Below are 19,309 nucleotides of genomic sequence, written 5' to 3' on the forward strand. Positions count from 1 at the left end.
GCCTCACCTCTCCCTGCTCTGTGTGGCACGAATCACGCCTCCTATCAGTGAGTGGGCTGTAAGTCAAATTAGCTCTTCGTCATCCTGCTCGCTGTGCACACCGGAGGCTACTGCGGTAAGATGCGGCGGCGCACGATGCCGAGCCGCGGCGGATGAGATGATGCGCAATGGCTGAACGAGTCGGGAGGAGAGAGCGAAAAAAAAGAGGCTGTGCTCTGATTTAAACGATGGGACAGGACTGAATGGATGTTCGAGCGATTTGTAACGTTTGTGGTGCAGGCCGAGTAGAAAGATGAGGCGGCGCTGATTCCACTTTAGGATGCTCCAGAGCCCGAGAGGAGGGGGAATAGGCTTCGTCTGTAAACAATAAGGAAGCAGAGGGGCATTAAGTAAAGGACACTTAATCCAGAGCCTGGACCTGAGACCCCGGGGCTTCGAAAAAGGTAAGAAACAATGAGCACTCGGCTGTGGGCATCCCTCTCAGGACATGCTGGCTGGGAACACAGGTAGTGCTGGTACACTGTGTGGTTTGACGTGGCTCATCTTCATCACAGTGGTGCTGATAGGAGTAGGCTAAGTATGACATACGTGGCTCAAACCTATTTTCGTCGCTTATGTGGCGGGTTATTGATGCTCTTCGGGTAAATCCTTTAAGCTGTGTGGGCAGGAGAAGTGGATTTATGGGTTTATGGCCACCTGTGTTTCGTTTTTAGTCTACTGGATGATTGTGTGTGGCTGATGCAACAACTAATCTAATTCTCACCACAATGCAAATGGTGTCAGTTCCCATTTTCATATATATAAAAGAGCCTGTTTGGGTCGGAGTAGTGGGAAAAGAAGTCACTTTGGATTCAAATGCATGACCTCTGACAGACTCACACCTCCCACACTGACTTACAGCTGCAACCCATTGAGCCAAACCAAAGTGAAGTCAGCATTAAATAATTTTAATATTTAAGCTTTTTATTTATTTGCTGGATTGGGCCTCCTCTTGGCGGGATCCTTGCTCTTTAATCATATCACACTACCTTATAATAAGTCTGCACTATGAGTCTTTAATTTCCATGTTTGTTTTATTTATTTTACCCATTCCCCTGCAGGGTGCTCTGTGACAGCCGAGTCAGTCCTCAGTGAGGAGAGGACAGTGAACGGGGAGGGCAGCGAAGCTCTGGAGACAGCGTCACTGAGCGTCAGCCTGGAAGAAAACAAACTTCTCATTTCCCTTGCTCTCATCAGCACTGACAGCTGGACATCACACCTGCATGTTTCTCTTCTTCATCAGGAGACTTTCTAAGTTGAGGAGTTATAGATGCAAACAGTGGCAGGTCGCCCGTCAGAAAAACAACTGATTCGGTCTTCAGATGCAGTCAGAATAATCTGCTAAAATATGAGATTACAAGGAGATTCATCTCCCTCCGGCCATGTTAGGAAACATCGTCTTCGGTACCACTGTCAGAATTAATCAGTGAGAAATTTGTTTTAGCTGTTTCATAGTGCCCAGTGATGTTTTTCTAAATGATGATCTTTTTACCTTTGAGCTGTCAGGCTGTGAATCAAGAATAGATTCTTGATTGTGGCAGCGCTCCCTCTCACAAATGAGAATTGAACTTGAGCCGACAGGCTGCATTTTAATAAAGGATAAGCAAAAACCAACCAATAAAACATAGATGAGGCCCACAACAAGCACTATGCTCCAGCAGAATAACAACAACAACTACCCGTGCCTGAGCATGTCAGGCTCTAGCCGGGAGATGCTCCAGAAATGCTCCAGAGCCTCTCTGCCCTTCCCCAGCCGACTGGAGCTGGGACTGGCCGATCTGCCGCTCATTCGGGGTCTCCGAGCCTGGGCCCTGTGTTCCAGGAATCGCCACAAGACTGCTAATCTGCTGGGAGGACAAGCACCCACAGCTCCTCCTGCAGGTCGAGGAAGTTCAGCGTCCTGCCCCAGGCCTGCAGATGTTTGCCTGAGTGGCGAGTGGAGTCGCATGGGATATGGGCTTCCGCTCGGGGTGGACAGTAGGCAGGCTGGAATCGGAGCTTTGGTAACAGTTGCCACTCTGAAGACCTCAGAGGGCAGCGGGAAGACTCAGACTCAGTGTTTGTTCCTCCGGACTGAGAAAGGAAGCTGTTTGTATTCAGCAGCTAAGCCCAACTCTGGAGTGACAACCAGTGCAGCATCCAGTGTGGTCGGAGGGTGGCTGAGAGGAAAGACTGGAGTAGGAGGAGGACGCAGAGACACTCCAGCTGGGCCAACTCCACCGGCACAGACTGGAGCAAACCGGGTTAGGGTGCGATCGGGGCGGAGATGGAGGAAGTCTGGCAATGCAGCGTGCCGGGAGAAAACAGGCGTGAGCAGAGAGAGGCAGCAGAGGAGCAGGGAAGTTCCTGCTGGTGAAATCGCTGTGGAAGAAAGGCAGGAAGAGCAAGACAAAGGAGGCCTGGACTGTAAACAGTTTCCCACCCCACAGCAGGACAGCCGGCGAGCCAGATGCAGCCACAGCGTTTCTCCTAAATCCTGCGTCCAATGTGGAAGGAGAGCACAGAGGAGGAAAAGCCAGGATGGACACGAGGGAGGCATCCCAAACAGGCTGAACAGTGAGGTGACGGGAATGAGGAAGGAAAGGCAAAAGAATGAAGAGGAGGATAAGGGAGGCCTCGGCAAGTTAGAGTCTTCCAGCTCTGTTTTGACTGAACTAAACCCTGACCTAGAATCTACCCGTTCTTACAGTGACTCCCACGACAGCTGCGATGTGGGAGAAACAAGAGAAACTGAGAGCAGCGAGGGGCAGAAGACACAAGCTTCTCAGAGCAAGGATGGCTATTCAGAGGAACAAGGGGACAGATACACTGAAGGAAATATCGTCACCCATGGACATTCTGGGTTGACTGATAATTTAAGACATAAGAACAGCGTTACTGAGAGAAAACCAAGTGAATGTCCCCGTGAAGAAGAAGAAGGGGCTAATGTAAACGGATTTTCTGATCTCGATGAAGCAGGTGAAGAATCAGAGAAAAGGGCTGAGTGTGCAGATGTTAAAGATGAAAAGGAGAACATCAGCGAGGCTCTTGATGAATTCTCCAGCTGGTGTGCAGTCTTTACGCCTGCCTCCAGCAGCACTGCAGTCTCCCTCACTTTTAACAAGTCAGCCGCACCCATAGAGGGCAGCGTCTGCAGTGCTGACCGTGAAACTTGTTGGGTTCAGGCTGAGCAGGAGAATCACGTTGAGGGGTATGAGCAAGAGGAAGAAAACTCTGAGGTAGAAGAACAGGCCAATGAGAAAACCACTGTGAATGAGGTATTGCATAGTAAACCTCAATCTGTGTTTAAAAATGAGGAGGAAGTGTTACCTTCACCCCTCACAGATGGAGATCATTCCATCTCTGAGTCAGGCGAGAGGATTGTGGCAGACAAGAGCAGCAAATGTGGGACCAAAGATGAGCTGGAGTCAGAAGAAGGAAATTTAGAAGAGAGCCTCAATCCTGAACATGGAGACGGAGCTGGGGAAATTCGGAAGTCGGATGAATGTAAAGGAGAAGTCACACTCAAAGATAGTTATGAAGGGACAGAGATAAACCGTGCTTCAGAGGAAGACTGGAGGTTACAGGAGGTTGAAGATGAACACAGGAAGTGGGAGGAGGAGGATGGATACACCTGTGCACAAACAAGCAATGCCCCTGTTGAACCAAGTGGAGAGACTAACATCACTAACACTGCCTGCACCAATCTCCCCACCTCCCCTGCGCTCTCCCAGGCTAATCCTGCCCCTTCCCTGCCCACCCTGGGATCCATGGCAACCGGCCTGCCCTGTCAGGAGAGGGAGGAGGAGGAGGAGGCAGTCAGTGCAACAGCAGGAGACAGAGAAGGAGGCCAAGAAGGGAAGAGAAGAGAGCTGGAGGAGCAGGGTGAGGTGGAGAGTGGCTCCACCGTGGCCACTGACGAAGGGAGGAAGGAGGAGGAGGAAGATGAGTTTGGAGTGTTCATGCAGGCGGAGGGAGAGCCAGCCTGGAGCGAGGAGTTCACCATGTCTGCCTCAGTGCCTTGTGGGAGCAGAGAGAGTGTTGGTGAGTCTCGTGGTTGTTCATTCTCTGTCCCTTTCTGTGTTTACGAGCCAGGCTTTCCTCTCATTTTAGTATCTCTTTCACTCCTTTGGGATCTTTGGTAAATTTGCCTTTCTGTGTGCTGTAGGCTTGGATCTGTTGGTCCTGGACAACAAGGCTGACACAGAAAGGCTTCAGAGATTTTCAGAAAAAAGTCAGAAATGTGCAGATTTAGACTCTTTAACACTCTTTGTGTTGTGTTGGGGAAACAAAGAGTGAATGGCAACGACTCCCTCAGAGAATTAGTGCATTTTTAACCTTTTGTACACTTTGAGGAATGCAAGTGTACACAATCTGTTTTCAAGAAGCGCACAAGTAGTTATGCACAAGTGGGTATTTACTTTTATCTTTCCAAAATCCTGCTGCTGTTATAGTTTCTATTTTATGAAGATGTGTTTGCGGGGATAAAGCAGCTGGAAGTCCTTACTTAAACTGCATTACTATGTACTATTTAAATACTGCAGACTTAATTTTTACTGTTTGTTAACTCCCTCCTCAAGAATTGAGATCTAATTATCTGGATCTAAGTTAGTGTTTAATAGAGAACATCAAGATATTTTGCAGGTTTTTAATATTGTCGCCCTCAAAAGATCCATTCAAAAAAATAAAATAAAAACACTGGACTGAGATCAACTCCAAAAAGCAGTTGGGCCCTTCCTTATCTTTGGTACAACTTTTCCTACAAATCTACCTGATTCTTTTCGACTAATCCTGCTAACAAACCCATCTCAAAGCTTCCTGGGTACGCGGAATTAAAAAATATTGGACACCATCATTCAGTGCAAGAAGGTAATTGAGAAGAAAATATTTTTATTGGATTTTTTAAAGAACTGTATGATGAACAAAATAAAGCAGTGCTAGTACCTGAATCATAAATAAATGAATTTAATTAGTAGTCTGACAGTATGATGGCTCTTATCTGCTACACTCTTGAAGCAGACACGCGCAGGTATGTCAGATCTTTTACTCCTTGCGCCTCGTTGTTTTTCTCTCACAGCCGGTGTTAATCAGTCGTAATGATCCCTCATTCTGCTCCGTTTAGCTAATCACCTAAATCATGTTAAGCCCAGTTTCCACAGGGGGGCTAAATGAGGCTGTGCTGAGGTTGGTGCATAATTATGTCTCAGTCTGTTCTACTGAAAAGTTTATTTTAACATGTTGCTGATGGCTTATCAGTCTTAACATTTATCATCAGAGGGACTGATGTATGTAAAAGGGCAAAAATTAAAGGACCAGCTATAAAACCTAAAGGCTTGCTTCACCCACATTACTTATGCATATTTTCACACTTATCTGGCCTTTTAGTTTATTTTGGTTTTAATTATTAGTAATTAAAATGGGCTTTCAATAAACATGTGAGTTACAGTAGCAAATGTTCATATTAAACATGGCTGAAGTTGTTTTTTTCTATCTGTGGCTCTGTATGATGTCACTTATGATGGGCATCCCTAATAAGGCAATCTCAGGCACTGAAGCCCCACCCACATTCTGTTTAAGCATCTCAATGAGGGCCAGCCAATCAGGAAAATGCTGGCTTAAAAGGAGGAGGAGATAAATCTACTTGTTTCACACAGTGGATAAAGTGAAGTAGTTCACCATGACCCAAAAGTCTTTTAATAAATAGCTACAGTACTAAGATGGAGACAGAAACTTCAACAGACAAGAATGAGTGTAACAAACACCTTTCATAGCATTTGCAAACAGAGGTCTGGCTGTGCCTGTGTGAAATCTGGGAAAATACATATTATAAATCTACACTGAATATAACAACAAGGTTGAAAAAAATAGCTTGAAATAAAAGTAGTGAGAGGCAGAAAAAACATGGAAAAACATTTGATTGGAAGTGTGTTCCGGAACAGATTGTTTTAACTCATTCCTCCATAATGATACATTTGATCCCTCAGTGTATATCAATAAAGATGCCGTTTGAAGGGTACCTGCAAAGGCAGCGACCACCCTCACTAACATGTGATGCAAACTTAGTCAATTTGTTCTGTAAACAGGCCTGAAATGGGGGTAAAGAGTTAAAGTAAGGCAGCCTGATAATCATACAGCTAAAACACATGCTGTAACTTAGATGACGTAAATAAGTTGTTGACCAGTAGTACTTTTAATCTTGTGATAAATATGCAGAGTTCTTTCTTGCCTTGGTAGGCATCACTTACCAGCACAGTGGAAATAAGACTGTAGTTTGTCCTGACCTGGATTCCTAACTGATCTCCCCGTCTCACTACACGGTATTAATCATTCAGAGTCGAGCTAAGAGAGGGGGAGGAAGCAAACAGGCCAGTGAGCTCTCCTGTTAGCCTCAGGTTATTGGGCAACGGGTGAAAAGGAAACAGTCTCACAGACAAGTGTCTGATAGATACATCGTCGGATAAATACACCGAGCAATGGAGAGCGACGTGTAGATGTGTCAAAGCAGCAGGGATCGAAGAGAGATACAAATATTCGCTGAAATGTTTCCACGCAGTGAGATGTCGCGGTGAGATTAAAGTCCAACATACAAACTCAAAGAGTCCCGCAGAGTCTGGTACAGCAGGCAACTTTTTAAGCAACAGCAGGAAGCAGTCACAGCCATAGACAACACAATGATACGACAAGGTGATTAACAGAATAATAAATGCAAGTTGTCTTGCTGTGCTGCTGACAAATAGAAAGCTGAAGAGCTACTAAAACTGTGGGTTTTAATTCTGGCACATCTAATAATAATTTAAAATATTAGCATGGTGCCTCCGTAACCAAGATTTACAGGTGTCCCCTAAATGCATCACATGCAAGAAAAACAAAGTTTGCTTTGGATGTTACATTCGGTGGAAAAAGGAACTCCCCATCAATCAGACGACCTCCTATTAACAAGAACTGGGAAACAGTGGGAAGGAAAAACTCCCTTTTAACAGGAAGAACCCTCCAGTGGAAGGGAGGGGCAGCACTGGACAGGACAGGACTGGTCAACAGTATTTTGGATGCACATATTGTCTGTCCATCCATCTTCTGAACTGCTTTTCCAGTTCTTGGTCACAGAAGACTAAAGTCTGTTCCAGGTGTCGCATGAAAAATACTGTACCTCCCTTTAAAAAGCATCAGGTCTATTTTATAGGTTAGCTGCATCCATCTGCACAGAGCACGTGAGGACGACAGGAACGGCTTAGTCTGCAACAGTAAGACTCCATGAATTGAAACCATCTAAAGCATCTTAGAAACTTGTCAAGGTTTAAGTAGACTGAATAAACAGTTAGTGAAGATATGCAAAGATCAGACAGAGATTTCTTAAATTATTAGTTGGATGTGTTGTAGGGTCTGTAGAATTTAATTTAATTTTCCAGCATTTAAAAACGATTGTGGACATTTGTACAAAACAGTTATTGGGATTCTTCATTCATTTGGATAAACTGGCCCCGTTTGGAAGCCGTCCTAGTAATTATTGTCACCTTTAGCACCAATGCTGCTGTTGCTGTATTATAATACAGGGTTAATGCCCATTATTGTCCTTTAAGAGCATCGAAAGCACATACTACAGGGAGTGCAGAATTATTAGGCAAGTTGTATTTTTGAGGAATAATGTTATTATTGAACAACAACCATGTTCTCAATGAACCCAGAAAACTCATTAATATCAAAGCTGAATGTTTTTGGAAGTAGTTTTTAGTTTGTTTTTAGTTTTAGCTATTTTAGGGGGATATCTGTGTGTGCAGGTGACTATTACTGTGCATAATTATTAGGCAACTTAACAAAAAACAAATATATACCCATTTCAATTATTTATTTTTACCAGTGAAACCAATATAACATCTCCACATTCACAAATATACATTTCTGACATTCAAAAACAAAACAAAAACAAATCAGCGACCAATATAGCCACCTTTCTTTGCAAGGACACTCAAAAGCCTGCCATCCATGGATTCTGTCAGTGTTTTGATCTGTTCACCATCAACATTACGTGCAGCAGCAACCACAGCCTCCCAGACACTGTTCAGAGAGGTGTACTGTTTTCCCTCCTTGTAAATCTCACATTTGATGATGGACCACAGGTTCTCAATGGGGTTCAGTTCAGGTGAACAAGTTGGCCATGTCATTAGTTTTTCTTCTTTTATACCCTTTCTTGCCAGCCACGCTGTGGAGTACTTGGACGCGTGTGATGGAGCATTGTCCTGCATGAAAATCATGTTTTTTCTTGAAGGATGCAGACTTCTTCCTGTACCACTGCTTGAAGAAGGTGTCTTCCAGAAACTGGTAGTAGGACTGGGAGTTGAGCTTGACTCCATCCTCAACCCGAAAAGGCCCCACAAGCTCATCTTTGATGATACCAGCCCAAACCAGTACTCCACCTCCACCTTGCTGGTGTCTGAGTCGGACTGGAGCTCTCTGCCCTTTACCAATCCAGCCACGGGCCCATCCATCTGGCCCATCAAGACTCACTCTCATTTCATCAGTCCATAAAACCTTAGAAAAACCAGTCGTGAGATATTTCTTGGCCCAGTCTTGACGTTTCAGCTTGTGTGTCTTGTTCAGTGGTGGTCGTCTTTCAGCCTTTCTTACCTTGGCCATGTCTCTGAGTATTGCACACCTTGTGCTTTTGGGCACTCCAGTGATGTTGCAGCTCTGAAATATGGCCAAACTGGTGGCAAGTGGCATCTTGGCAGCTGCACGCTTGACTTTTCTCAGTTCATGGGCAGTTATTTTGCGCCTTGGTTTTTCCACACGCTTCTTGCGACCCTGTTGACTATTTTGAATGAAACGCTTGATTGTTCGATGATCACGCTTCAGAAGCTTTGCAATTTTGAGACTGCTGCATCCCTCTGCAAGATATCTCACTATTTTTGACTTTTCTGAGCCTGTCAAGTCCTTCTTTTGACCCATTTTGCCAAAGGAAAGGACGTTGCCTAATAATTATGCTCACCTGATATAGGGTGTTGATGTCATTAGACCACACCCCTTCTCATTACAGAGATGCACATCACCTAATATGCTTAATTGGTAGTAGGCTTTCGAGCCTATACAGCTTGGAGTAAGACAACATGCACGAAGAGGATGATGTGGACAAAATACTCATTTGCCTAATAATTCTGCACTCCCTGTATGTACTAAGACTTAATGTGCATGTGCCTGTGTGTGTGTTTGATAACAGCACTTGGGAAGCATGTTATCACCAGTGAGTCGACCCTCTGGACGCCAGGCAAGACGGACAGCTCGTTCCACCAGTCAGGCGACACCTGGACAGCCTTCCCTCAGGATTCATCAGATGAAGGTGGAGACGTTGTGGAGCAGTGGTGGCCAGCCAGTGCTGTGGAGGAGAGGAGAGACAGACTCTCAGCCAATCAGAACCTGGTACAGTTGTCCTTCAGTAACTGCTATAAAAACGGTTCTGTTTGTTCAGTAAGAGCTAAAGTGGCCATTACATCCACTTCACTGAGTCCACAGACTCCTCAGGATTGGTTCATTTGTGTCACAGCATTGAATTTCTGTCTTGCGTGGTTTGTCTCTGTGACTCTAACCTCTGTTTGCACTTCCTGTACCATCGATCAGGGATGCTCGGTGGATTCAGGGAGTTATTTGTGTAGTTACTCAGTCCCCTGTGGATCATGCAGTAGAAAAGAATTATTCAAGTTTAAATCTATGCATTATTTGCTCCATCTGCTATTCTTAGTGTCTGGTAGATATAGCTGGCCCTGGGTGAAATGTACAAAAACCTTCGTGTGTGTATTGTATCTTGGCTATAACTTAGAGAAGGAGTTTAGTTTCACGTCCAAATCTCTGTTCATGCAGGATTTGTTTTTTGGTGAGAGATGGGGTGATTTTAGTGTTATCTGTGTGGGTCACTAATTTTTATCCAGTTGAAAGTGTATATGTCTGTACCTAAAATTTCCCCCTTTTTCTCAGTTGGCTGTGCCATTACCATGGAAACACGGCTCACCCTGATGTAACCCTGCAGGAGGAGTGACTAAGTTTTATGAGTAAAAATTAATCAGTATTTTCTCCAGCGTTATAACTCACATTACCCCAGCTTCTTTTTTTTTTTCTCCTTAAAAATAAAATTTAAAAATAAGAAGTCAGCACTGCGGGGAGAGTCTCCCAGTGGACATTAAGCACAGTGCAAAGATGCAGATGAAAAATGAGCCCTGCCCAAAACTGCAGTGAAGCAGAGTGAGAGGAGACTGGCTGTTTTTAAATAAGTTGGTTCATGTGCCTGTGGTGCCACAAGGAGACCTTTATGAAAATAAAGTATTAACTTTTCATGTAATGAACCATAAATGCATATTTTTTTCCTAAATGCTGCAAATGTGTTTTTGATGCTTGTGTTTTGACTGTTTTCTTGCGGTGTGCTGAGCTCTCAAGCTGTATTTGATGAGCTCTCTCTGTATTTACTGCAGGCGGCTGTCTTTGCTGAAGCCTTCCCCTCATTTACTGGTTCATCCTCAAGTGACTCCTGTGACCTCAGTACTGTTCCCACACTGAGCCAGCTCCTCAGAGGCGGAGCAAGCCACGACCAGGGGTAGGTGAACCGTGCTGACGAAGGCCATCATGTGTAGCGATGACTCTAGATAAAAGATGGATGGGAATAAACCTAAGAACCTGAGTGAAGTCGGTGCACAAGTACCTTCAATGTACATTCTTCAGCTCTCTTTATCCATGCCATCAGTAAACACTTTCCTGGTTTCAATCATTAGTTTCAGCTTTCACCAAAGACAGCACAAGTTTAATTTAGTAACGTGTGTTTCCCACCATTTCCCACAAGGATAAGCAGAAGAGATTAGATGGGATGTTTCCCACTAGTGTCTAGAAGGATGATAAAGTAGGCTGTGATTCAGGGCTAATGAAACCAGTCATAAATTCTGTTTTGATTTCTATATTGTTGCATAAGTACTCTGTACTGAATGGATCAGACCCCCAAAATCATCAGACTCAGTTTTACTCCTGCAAATTTTTATGATTGTATTTTGACAGATTGTCATCCTTCACCAAACTCCAAATTGATTTGATAAAAGAGAACAACAAGATCTTTTTAGATCTTTCTCATAAATATTGAACTTTTTCTTCTTCATAAAACTATTCCATAAATTCACCATTTTAACAGAAATACTGTGTTTTCCTTACATAATGTTGACTCTTTTTCTTAAATATTCATACTTGTTTTTAAAGAAAATACTTGTAACAATTACCAAAAACTATCATTCAGGGAAACTTTCATTTTAAACAATCTGTATGGGGTTCATTTAAAAAAAAAAATCATTATACATACAAGTCCTTTTTTAATGGAATTATTCACAAAATTACCTCCTTGTCCCTCCAACACTGAATTTCTCTAAATCATTTGTGTCATTTTACTCGAGTCAAACAGGAATGAATACAAAATGCATAATTTGATGTTCTTTTATGGTGTCGGTGGTTTTACGAGATAAAACACTATACGTTGACAAGTTGAAAGAAAATGTGGCCACCTAGTGGTGACTGTGTGAAGTGCAACTACATTTCAAGGAACTGTTAGAATTTGTACCCCTGGACAGCCTAATAGGAGCAACCCTTGAATTTCAGATATGCTTACAGAACAAAATGACTGGGTTGGTGAGGGTGCTCTCTGCCTGTGCAGCTACCCTTGAAAAAACCTGGGAACTATTCTAGTGGTCGTAAAACCACCTTCTGTGGTCACAAACAAAGATGACCATGCTGACCACACTGTCACATAGGACAGAGAAAGAAACGTACTTCTATCCCAAAGGTTCGCCACAGCAGATTGCATCCATATTGGATTGTGTAGAAGTTTTACACCACATACCCTCCTCTTTATCCAGGCTTGTGACCCCTGAGCTTTTGACTCCTATACAGAATCTTGATCTTGAATCTTTGAAAAGCAGTCATTTAAAACAAATGTTCTTCTTGTGCATGAAATCGTGTGTCTGTGTCTTTGAACCTTTAGGCTGTTGGACAGTTTCCATGACTTGAACAAAATGATCGGCCAGAGATATAAGAGAGCCAACGGCGTGTCTCGTAACCTGCTGCTGAAGACTTTACACCTGGAGCAGCCGCACACTGTGAGTAAAGACCGACACCATGCACATGGAAATGCGAGCCCAGCAGCTTTGGAGACGAGTGCGTCTTAATCGCTCGCTGCGGACATGTTTCAGTGTTCACAATCTGATAGAAAACACTTAAGAAATCAAATTTTACAGCAAATGTTCCGTCTCTTTACTCATAATTTGCTGCAGGGGAATTAGCACAGAGCACTTAGTGTTCACTTTCAATTTGTGAAGCTTCGCGGTTGTTAAATTGAATTCGTCAACACAGCCTTAACATGTAACACGAACTGATAGTGCTGTTTGACCGATAGCCTTGAAACCTGCAGCCTCATTCAAATGATGCGACTGCTGTTTTATGCAGAACGCTCAGTACACGAACAGCCCCGGGCGCGCTGCTGAACCGAGTCACATCAGAAAGCTACAAGGCACCTTCAAAATATGCAAGTGTGGGGTTTACCCGTCCACTGTGTGACTGCTTGCTACAGGCCAGAAGCAGCAATCAACATTATCACAGTGCATGAAATGTGAATTTAATGATCATTTTATCTATGCTTCTTTTTTCACTTGTCCCTGCTTCATTATATTTTAAACTGGGTTACAGCAGAGGGCCAATTTGCAGCAGCAGATAAATCATCTCATCACAAAGGTCTTATTTTACTCAATTATAGTCTTCGTCGTTAATTTTTCCACAATGCTGCATCTTTCACTCTACATAAATTCAAATATAAGTTATTGCTGTTTAATTACTTTGCTACTGAATGTGGTGTGAAAATACCACTTTTTGGTTTTCATTATCATTTGACTGGGGTGTTATTTTCTAATCGAGCAATTATTAAATTATAAAGTCTTCAGTAACCTTTCTAATTAACAATTCAGACATAAAGATAGAAGACTGAGAATAGTTCTATGTGATAACGTTTATGATGTTTTGAATTTTTAAAGAAAGGTAACTGATTTAAAAAAAAAATCAAATTGAGACTGGTACGATAAAATTATGCTAAGCTAGGAACTACAAAAGCTAAAACCTCTGCAGATTAACAAAATAGCCAAGGTTATTGATACAAGCTACAAGAAATTACCACCGGGATGGGCTATAATAGAGGAATATTGTTAGACACATTGAGAAAACAAACAAAAGAGGTGTGGAGATTTAAGGTAATTGGAAGGAATGACCAAAAAAAGGAGAAGCAAAGTGTTGCTGTTTAAGGTTAAAGATGCCCTCGGCTGAAAAGAGACGGGACTTGAGGTAGTATATTTGAAATCTGGGTTATATCCAGATGTGCAAACGTGCAGCGCTGACATGGGGGCCTACAGTTTATCAGACAATAGATGTTTACATGTGTCGTACTGGCTGTGCAGCAATGATAAAGCATGCACAAATCAAATGTTCACTGAAGGTCAAAGTGATATTGTTTACGCAGGCGACAACAGTGGAGGACAGGATGAAGTAGGGTGGTGTTTCAGCTGTCGGGTGTTTAGTGCAAGCCAAAATTTGAAGGTGAACTTTTATTTTGTTTATTTCTGCAGAAAATAGTCTGAAATGTTGTCAGTATGTCTTTTGATTGCAGGCACTTTTGCAGCATCTGGACCTAACGCAGTACCTTCAGCAGTCTCGCTGCCTCTGGTTCAGATCGAGTGCTCTTTTGAAGTAGGCCACGTTTCTGTCAGAGGGGATGTTTGCTGTCTCTTCGGCTCCCTTGTTAGCGTTACCTAGATTTTCCTGATAGATGGCTCTGTTTGGCACAGGAATGTCTTTTTCCATATTTTTCAGATCCCTTGCTCACATATCGTGTGTTATATGATGGCTATGTGACAAGCAGGTTGTGGACGCAAACTCAGAACAACTGGAAACAGGAATGAACGTAAAAAAAAACAGTTTTAAAACTGAATATTCATATTAATACAAAACCTAAAGCAAGAGCAAAGAATTCAAATACTAGCAAACTTCAAGGAGACACAGAACAAGGAGATGCACGGCCATGAGGGACAATCTGACAAGGAAAAAGGACAGACTCAAACAATAGATTCAAGATAACAAAGGGAAAAGTAGCAGGTGGCAGCATAGCTGAGGACACTTGCACCAGCAGAATTCTGGGTACGATCCGGTGATGTTGATGTTTTCCAGATTTGTGTGTTTATGTGTGCGTTTGCAGATCCAAATGGAAGTTTTGTTATAAGGAGGCAGAGTCCAGTTCAACTCTCACATTAGAAATCTCAGTTTATTTACAGATCAGGCGTCCTGAAAGAGAGAGGGGAGTGTGAGGTGTTTTTTCTACAAGGTTGTCAGTGCTCCCCCTCCTCGTCTGGGCTCACACCTCACAGTTCTGATAATTGGTCTTCATTGTAAGATCCGCAGGGAAACCACGCTCACATCTGCTGTGTCATCCTAATCAGAGCTAATGGCACTGTGGGCTTTGAGCCTACGACAAGTCAATAATTCTATAATTATGGATTTGATTTTATCATTTGTTCATATTTGTTGTAACCTTCTCTCTGGCTAGTTGATAAACTACGCTGTAGTCAGCTGTGTTGCTGATTTTAGTTTTCATCTTTGCAGGAAAGCAGACCTGCTTCCTCGACAGCAAACTGCCGCCTCTCCCCTGGCCTCCCCTCAGCCAATCAGCATGCTCAACATGCCGCTGCTAAGCGACGGCTGTCCTATGACTACAACAGGAACATCATGGAGTAACTCTGTGGACCTCAGCTCTGGTTTGGCTGTCAGCATTCACAATGAAGGACTCCAGGTTTTAACATGTTTCCCGAGGCTCCGGATTCACAGCATGTTAAACTGCAAGTCAAGCACTCATCGACCTGCTGACTCTTTGCACACTTCCTGGTTATTTAAGCCTGAGACAGTGAGGAGAGCTGGTGTCTCCTCCACCACCTGCTGATGTATACTGGGGGAGTGGTTTTTTTTATATCACGTGTTCATCACCTTGTTCACTATCACCACTACCACCCATTAAGTCTCCACCTTATCTACTGAGATTCTTTGGAGCATTGTGACCCGTTACAAGGTACACGCCGCCACCTTAAAGGCACTCTAATTTTTTCCTCCATAAACAGAAATAGATCTGAAGTACCACTGCTTTTTGTCTCAAGGGTAGAATAAATATAAAGGAGATAAAACTCACATGGGGTGAACTTAAATAATAAAAATAAATATTTAAGGCAGAAGAAGTCACTTTGATGAGTGACGAAACGTTTCTCCCACTGAAATCGCTACGTCCAGATGAACAGAATCAACCTTTTGGGGTATATAAGACAACGTTTTACACACATTGGCGGCCCTGTTATTCATGATTTTGGAACTCTGACATGCCGGTTGTTTAGCTTTCATTTGCAGTCTCTCGTTTTTTGTCGTGCAGATATGGAAGAGTGTAATTGGGGCAAAAAGTTATTGCCTCCAGTGTTGCTGATCTAACAGTCAAACAAAATAATATTGCACTACACTACAGTTTAAATTTGAAATAGATTTTTTTATTAAGTAGGAAAATCCCAGTTCTGAAAAAATGGCATTCTTCATATACTATATGCTGTATACTGTAAGCATATTCATAGAATATGTCAGGCTGAAAGGGGAAAAACATCTGGGGTTATTGGTTAAGTTTCAAGCCATTTATAACTCATGAAGACACAGCTTTACTTCATGCAAGGGGCCTTTAAGGCTTCTCCTTATTTCCTGTCATGTATATACTCTTACATTGATGGATGCTCGTGTTAAACATGGGTTCAAATATTGAGCCTAAAGCTCTGACGTCAGACTACTCCAAACACACTTTTTTTTCTACTTTTTTCCTACATATCATTTCAGTCACACAGGTGTGGCTGTGAGCACTAAAGCCCCGCCTACCTGTGTTCAAACCAATCAGGAGAGGCTCTAATACAGCTTTCAGACGGAGTATGAGCTGGGCGGCTGCATCAATGGCCAGTGTGAATTTTGAATGAGCAGAACAGGTACAAGACAAACTGTGTCAACATGACATTTTAAATTACCCAAGCATCTGTACTTTTCAGCTATTTCAAATTGGACTAATAAGTGATTGTGATGGAGGCATACATGTCTGTATTATTGAGTGCCAAGTCAGGTAAATGGGAACTATCCAGAAAACTAGATTTGTAGTTATATTTCCAGCCACGTTTTATGAAAGTAGCATAAAGTTCCAGTCTTCCTCCCGGAAAAGATCTCTGGGTTTAATTAGAGAAGAAGACTCGATGACACGATGCTTGTTTTTGTTCTGTAGCTCCATTAATGTGGTGGCCTGACCCTTTGTAACAGCTTCACTCCTCCTCAGTTTTCCTGTCTGTAGCACCTCTACAGATGTCACCATCACCTGGATTCATGCACACGTTCAGTAGAAGTAACAGAAAAACCTTTTGTCTAGTCGTGTCATCACACAGAAGATCAAAGTTGAGCATTGTTATTTTTTTCAAAAGCCTAGAGCAGATATAATAATGAGTACTAAAGAAAGATCAAGACTTTTTGTTTTAATTTTGTTTACATTTGACATTTTGATGCATGTGCTTTCATTGTGTATTTGCTACTGAAAAGCCAGTGACAGGAACAGGTCTCAACTTTGTTCTGGTTCCTCAGAGAAACAAGTTTGTCTTCCAGTTAGTGCCAACAGAGAAAGTGCCAATGTTTACGAGGTTACGGAAGTGATTTCAGGAGGAAATGTTTGTCTTGTTTCTCAAACACACTGAAGTGGACTCAACAAAAGCATGTGATGTTCCACCTTTTTCTTTCTTTGTCTTTCTGTCTCGCTTCTTGTCTGCCGAATGTTTCAGTACATTCGTTTTAGTTCAGCGCTGTTCTGTAGTCGAGTCCACTTCATGGGCAAAACTTGAATTTAGCTGCCAGTCAAAATGATATTTTATGAGAATATTGTTCACATTATGCCGATCATGCGCCGCGTTTCTAATTTGTGTCACCTCAGAAAACTTTAAGTCGCTCTGTTGTGTATTTCAATTGTTAACTCTGTCATCTGTGATGAAATTCAGAATCAGTCGTGTGTGTGTGTGTGTGTGTGTGTGTGTGTGTGTGTGTGTGTGTGTGTGTGTGTGTGTGTGTGCCATTTATACAACATTCAAATTCTTGAAAAAATTGGATATTTTCTGTCACAATGAGGAGGATCCAGCTGTCACCTTGTTGACTGATGTAATAAAATGATACTGCGTGCTGGCTAATGCTTCCTCCTGACATGCAGAATTATGTGACCTGTTGATTTCATGAAGAGGGAACCACTGGCTGACTAGTAACTCGGATAAAATCATCACATGGTCTGCTCTTCTGGGCCATGTTTGAACATTTTGAAATCCACTCACTCAACCTTTGTAAATATTACGAAACGAACAAATATTTTCCAGACAGACCAAGAAGAAGTCAGACCTGACGTAATTCAGCTGACGTCTCATGGAGTCAATGAAGGTTTTTCATTGAGCTTGTCATGAAAAACATTCAAACCCATCCATCTTTTTTCCTAACCACTTATCAGATTCACGGTTACCAGCTGTCAGTGGGTGATGACCTATCCTCAGATTTCTGGAATCCGACCAAACAATTAATGAACATAAATATGTTTTAGGTTTACTCTTTGCCAAAATTGCTGCACATTATTCTAATTAATATATTAGCACATATCTACTTTATTGCTCTATGGATTAGCGTGGGACTTTGTTCATAAGTCCATAACTTTGGTCCATGTTTCTTATACTTATACAGGAAATATATAGATACAGAAAATATGTCTCGTCTTTGTGAAAGCCATTGATATAATTTATCAAGACAACTTAACCTGAAGAGGCTTTGATACGAATGTTTCTCGAGAATAGAAACTGTTGTGCGCCTGACAAACAGAAGCTGTAAACTAAACTGAAACAAGAAAATTCTGAAAATTAACTGTGAAACCAAAATAGAAACAAATTTTTCTGCTTTGGTTAAAAACTGACCAAACATTTAATAGACTGTCATTTTCACACTTTCACTTGAGGAAGTTTGAGGAGAATAAGGTCACGATATTTTCCGCAATCATCCTGTTTCACATTTAGCTTCAAACATGTCTCCACCTCTGGAGATACTCCACATGGTTCAAGGCAAAGGAGCTGCACCGACAGGGGGCGTAACACACATCTCCTCTCACTAGCTGTAAATATTTACTGCTCTGTCCTCACAGTTTCATAATCTGTCGTATTTTGGGAACTGGAGAGTTAAACACCGTGTGATGGTCACCACTGTTGGGCGGTGTTGAGAAAAGTTCAGAGCTGCAGGCCATGTTTGAAGGACTGATGATAATGTCCCTGCTTTTATTCTAGCACCATTTAATGTTGGCTTTTAATAACATCTATTTAATTGATTTTCATTAAATATTTGTTGCACATAGAGCCTAATGCATTTTGTTATATCTGCCTTTTACTGTCACGTACCCTCCAGTAGGTCAAAGATTTCATTAGTCTACAGGGCAGAATTCAGTTAATTACCTGCAAAGCAATTAAAATTAGTCTCACTTTGACTCTGTCATGCAAAAACATTGCATTATGTTGATTTTTAGAAAATATTACATCATCAGGAAAAGTAAAATCTGTAAATGTCTACTTTAGAATAAAATCCCTGGTATTGAATATGTGAACAGTCATCAACTTCTGCAGGATTAATGACACTTAATGCTGCTTCTGTAACATATGCAAAACCGTGTGGAACATCAGAAAACAAGCCAAACGTCTGCTAAACTTGATGGCCTGTGTTTTAAATGTGGCTTCAAAAAAAACAAACTTGATAACAGCTGCTGAACTGGTAAAAAGCTGCTGGTCACACGGCAAAAGATTTCTGGCCTGTTGGCTGTTTACCATCACAGCCTGACTATTAATACAAGGACATATAATAGTGCACATTGTGATAACCAACTGGGACATTGTGTGAGGAAAACAGCGTGTAAAATATCAAGCTGCGTTCTTGCATGTAATAATTCATGTTGCAGACTGCGAGAGGGGCTGAAGTGATTCACAAAATCACTGCATACAGATGCCTGTAAATACAACGTAAAGGAATTTTTTCATATTTATAGAAGATCATATCTTATTTCAGCTTTAGCAGCACTATCGCCTAATAAATTCTATTTTATTTTATCAGAAGCTGAAGACATGGACTGGTTCACTTTTTAACGTGATAAATAATCCAGTATTAGCGAGATTATCCT

General features: G+C 42.2%; 1 protein-coding gene across 1 annotated transcript; it reads left to right on the plus strand.

Moving 5' to 3' along the window:
- Positions 1–66: 66 nt before the first annotated feature.
- Positions 67–18,662, plus strand: LOC147315095 (uncharacterized). The gene is made up of 6 exons (XM_086262318.1): positions 67–443; positions 1,101–4,062; positions 9,230–9,429; positions 10,473–10,594; positions 12,017–12,131; positions 14,674–18,662. Exons 2-6 carry the CDS (start codon positions 1,668–1,670, stop codon positions 14,803–14,805), a joined length of 2,964 nt encoding a protein of 987 aa, XP_086118444.1. The 5' UTR covers positions 67–443; positions 1,101–1,667; the 3' UTR covers positions 14,806–18,662.
- The last annotated feature ends 647 nt before the right edge of the window (positions 18,663–19,309 follow it).

This window comes from Aulonocara sp. 'chitande type north' Nkhata Bay, linkage group LG14 (assembly GCF_057382095.1).
Source record: "Aulonocara sp. 'chitande type north' Nkhata Bay isolate Kocher_YH1m ecotype deep benthic linkage group LG14, A_spYH_male_GT1.1, whole genome shotgun sequence".
Taxonomy (NCBI): domain Eukaryota; kingdom Metazoa; phylum Chordata; class Actinopteri; order Cichliformes; family Cichlidae; genus Aulonocara; species Aulonocara sp. 'chitande type north' Nkhata Bay.

Bases quoted from the DNA above. Each gene is read 5' to 3' on its own strand.
- LOC147315095 (XM_086262318.1), top strand. From the start codon at position 1,668: ATGAGGCCCACAACAAGCACTATGCTCCAGCAGAATAACAACAACAAC. The intron at 9,430-10,472 runs GTACAGTTGTCC...TATTTACTGCAG, and splicing joins TCTCAGCCAATCAGAACCTG to GCGGCTGTCTTTGCTGAAGC. The intron at 12,132-14,673 runs GTGAGTAAAGAC...TCATCTTTGCAG, and splicing joins ACCTGGAGCAGCCGCACACT to GAAAGCAGACCTGCTTCCTC.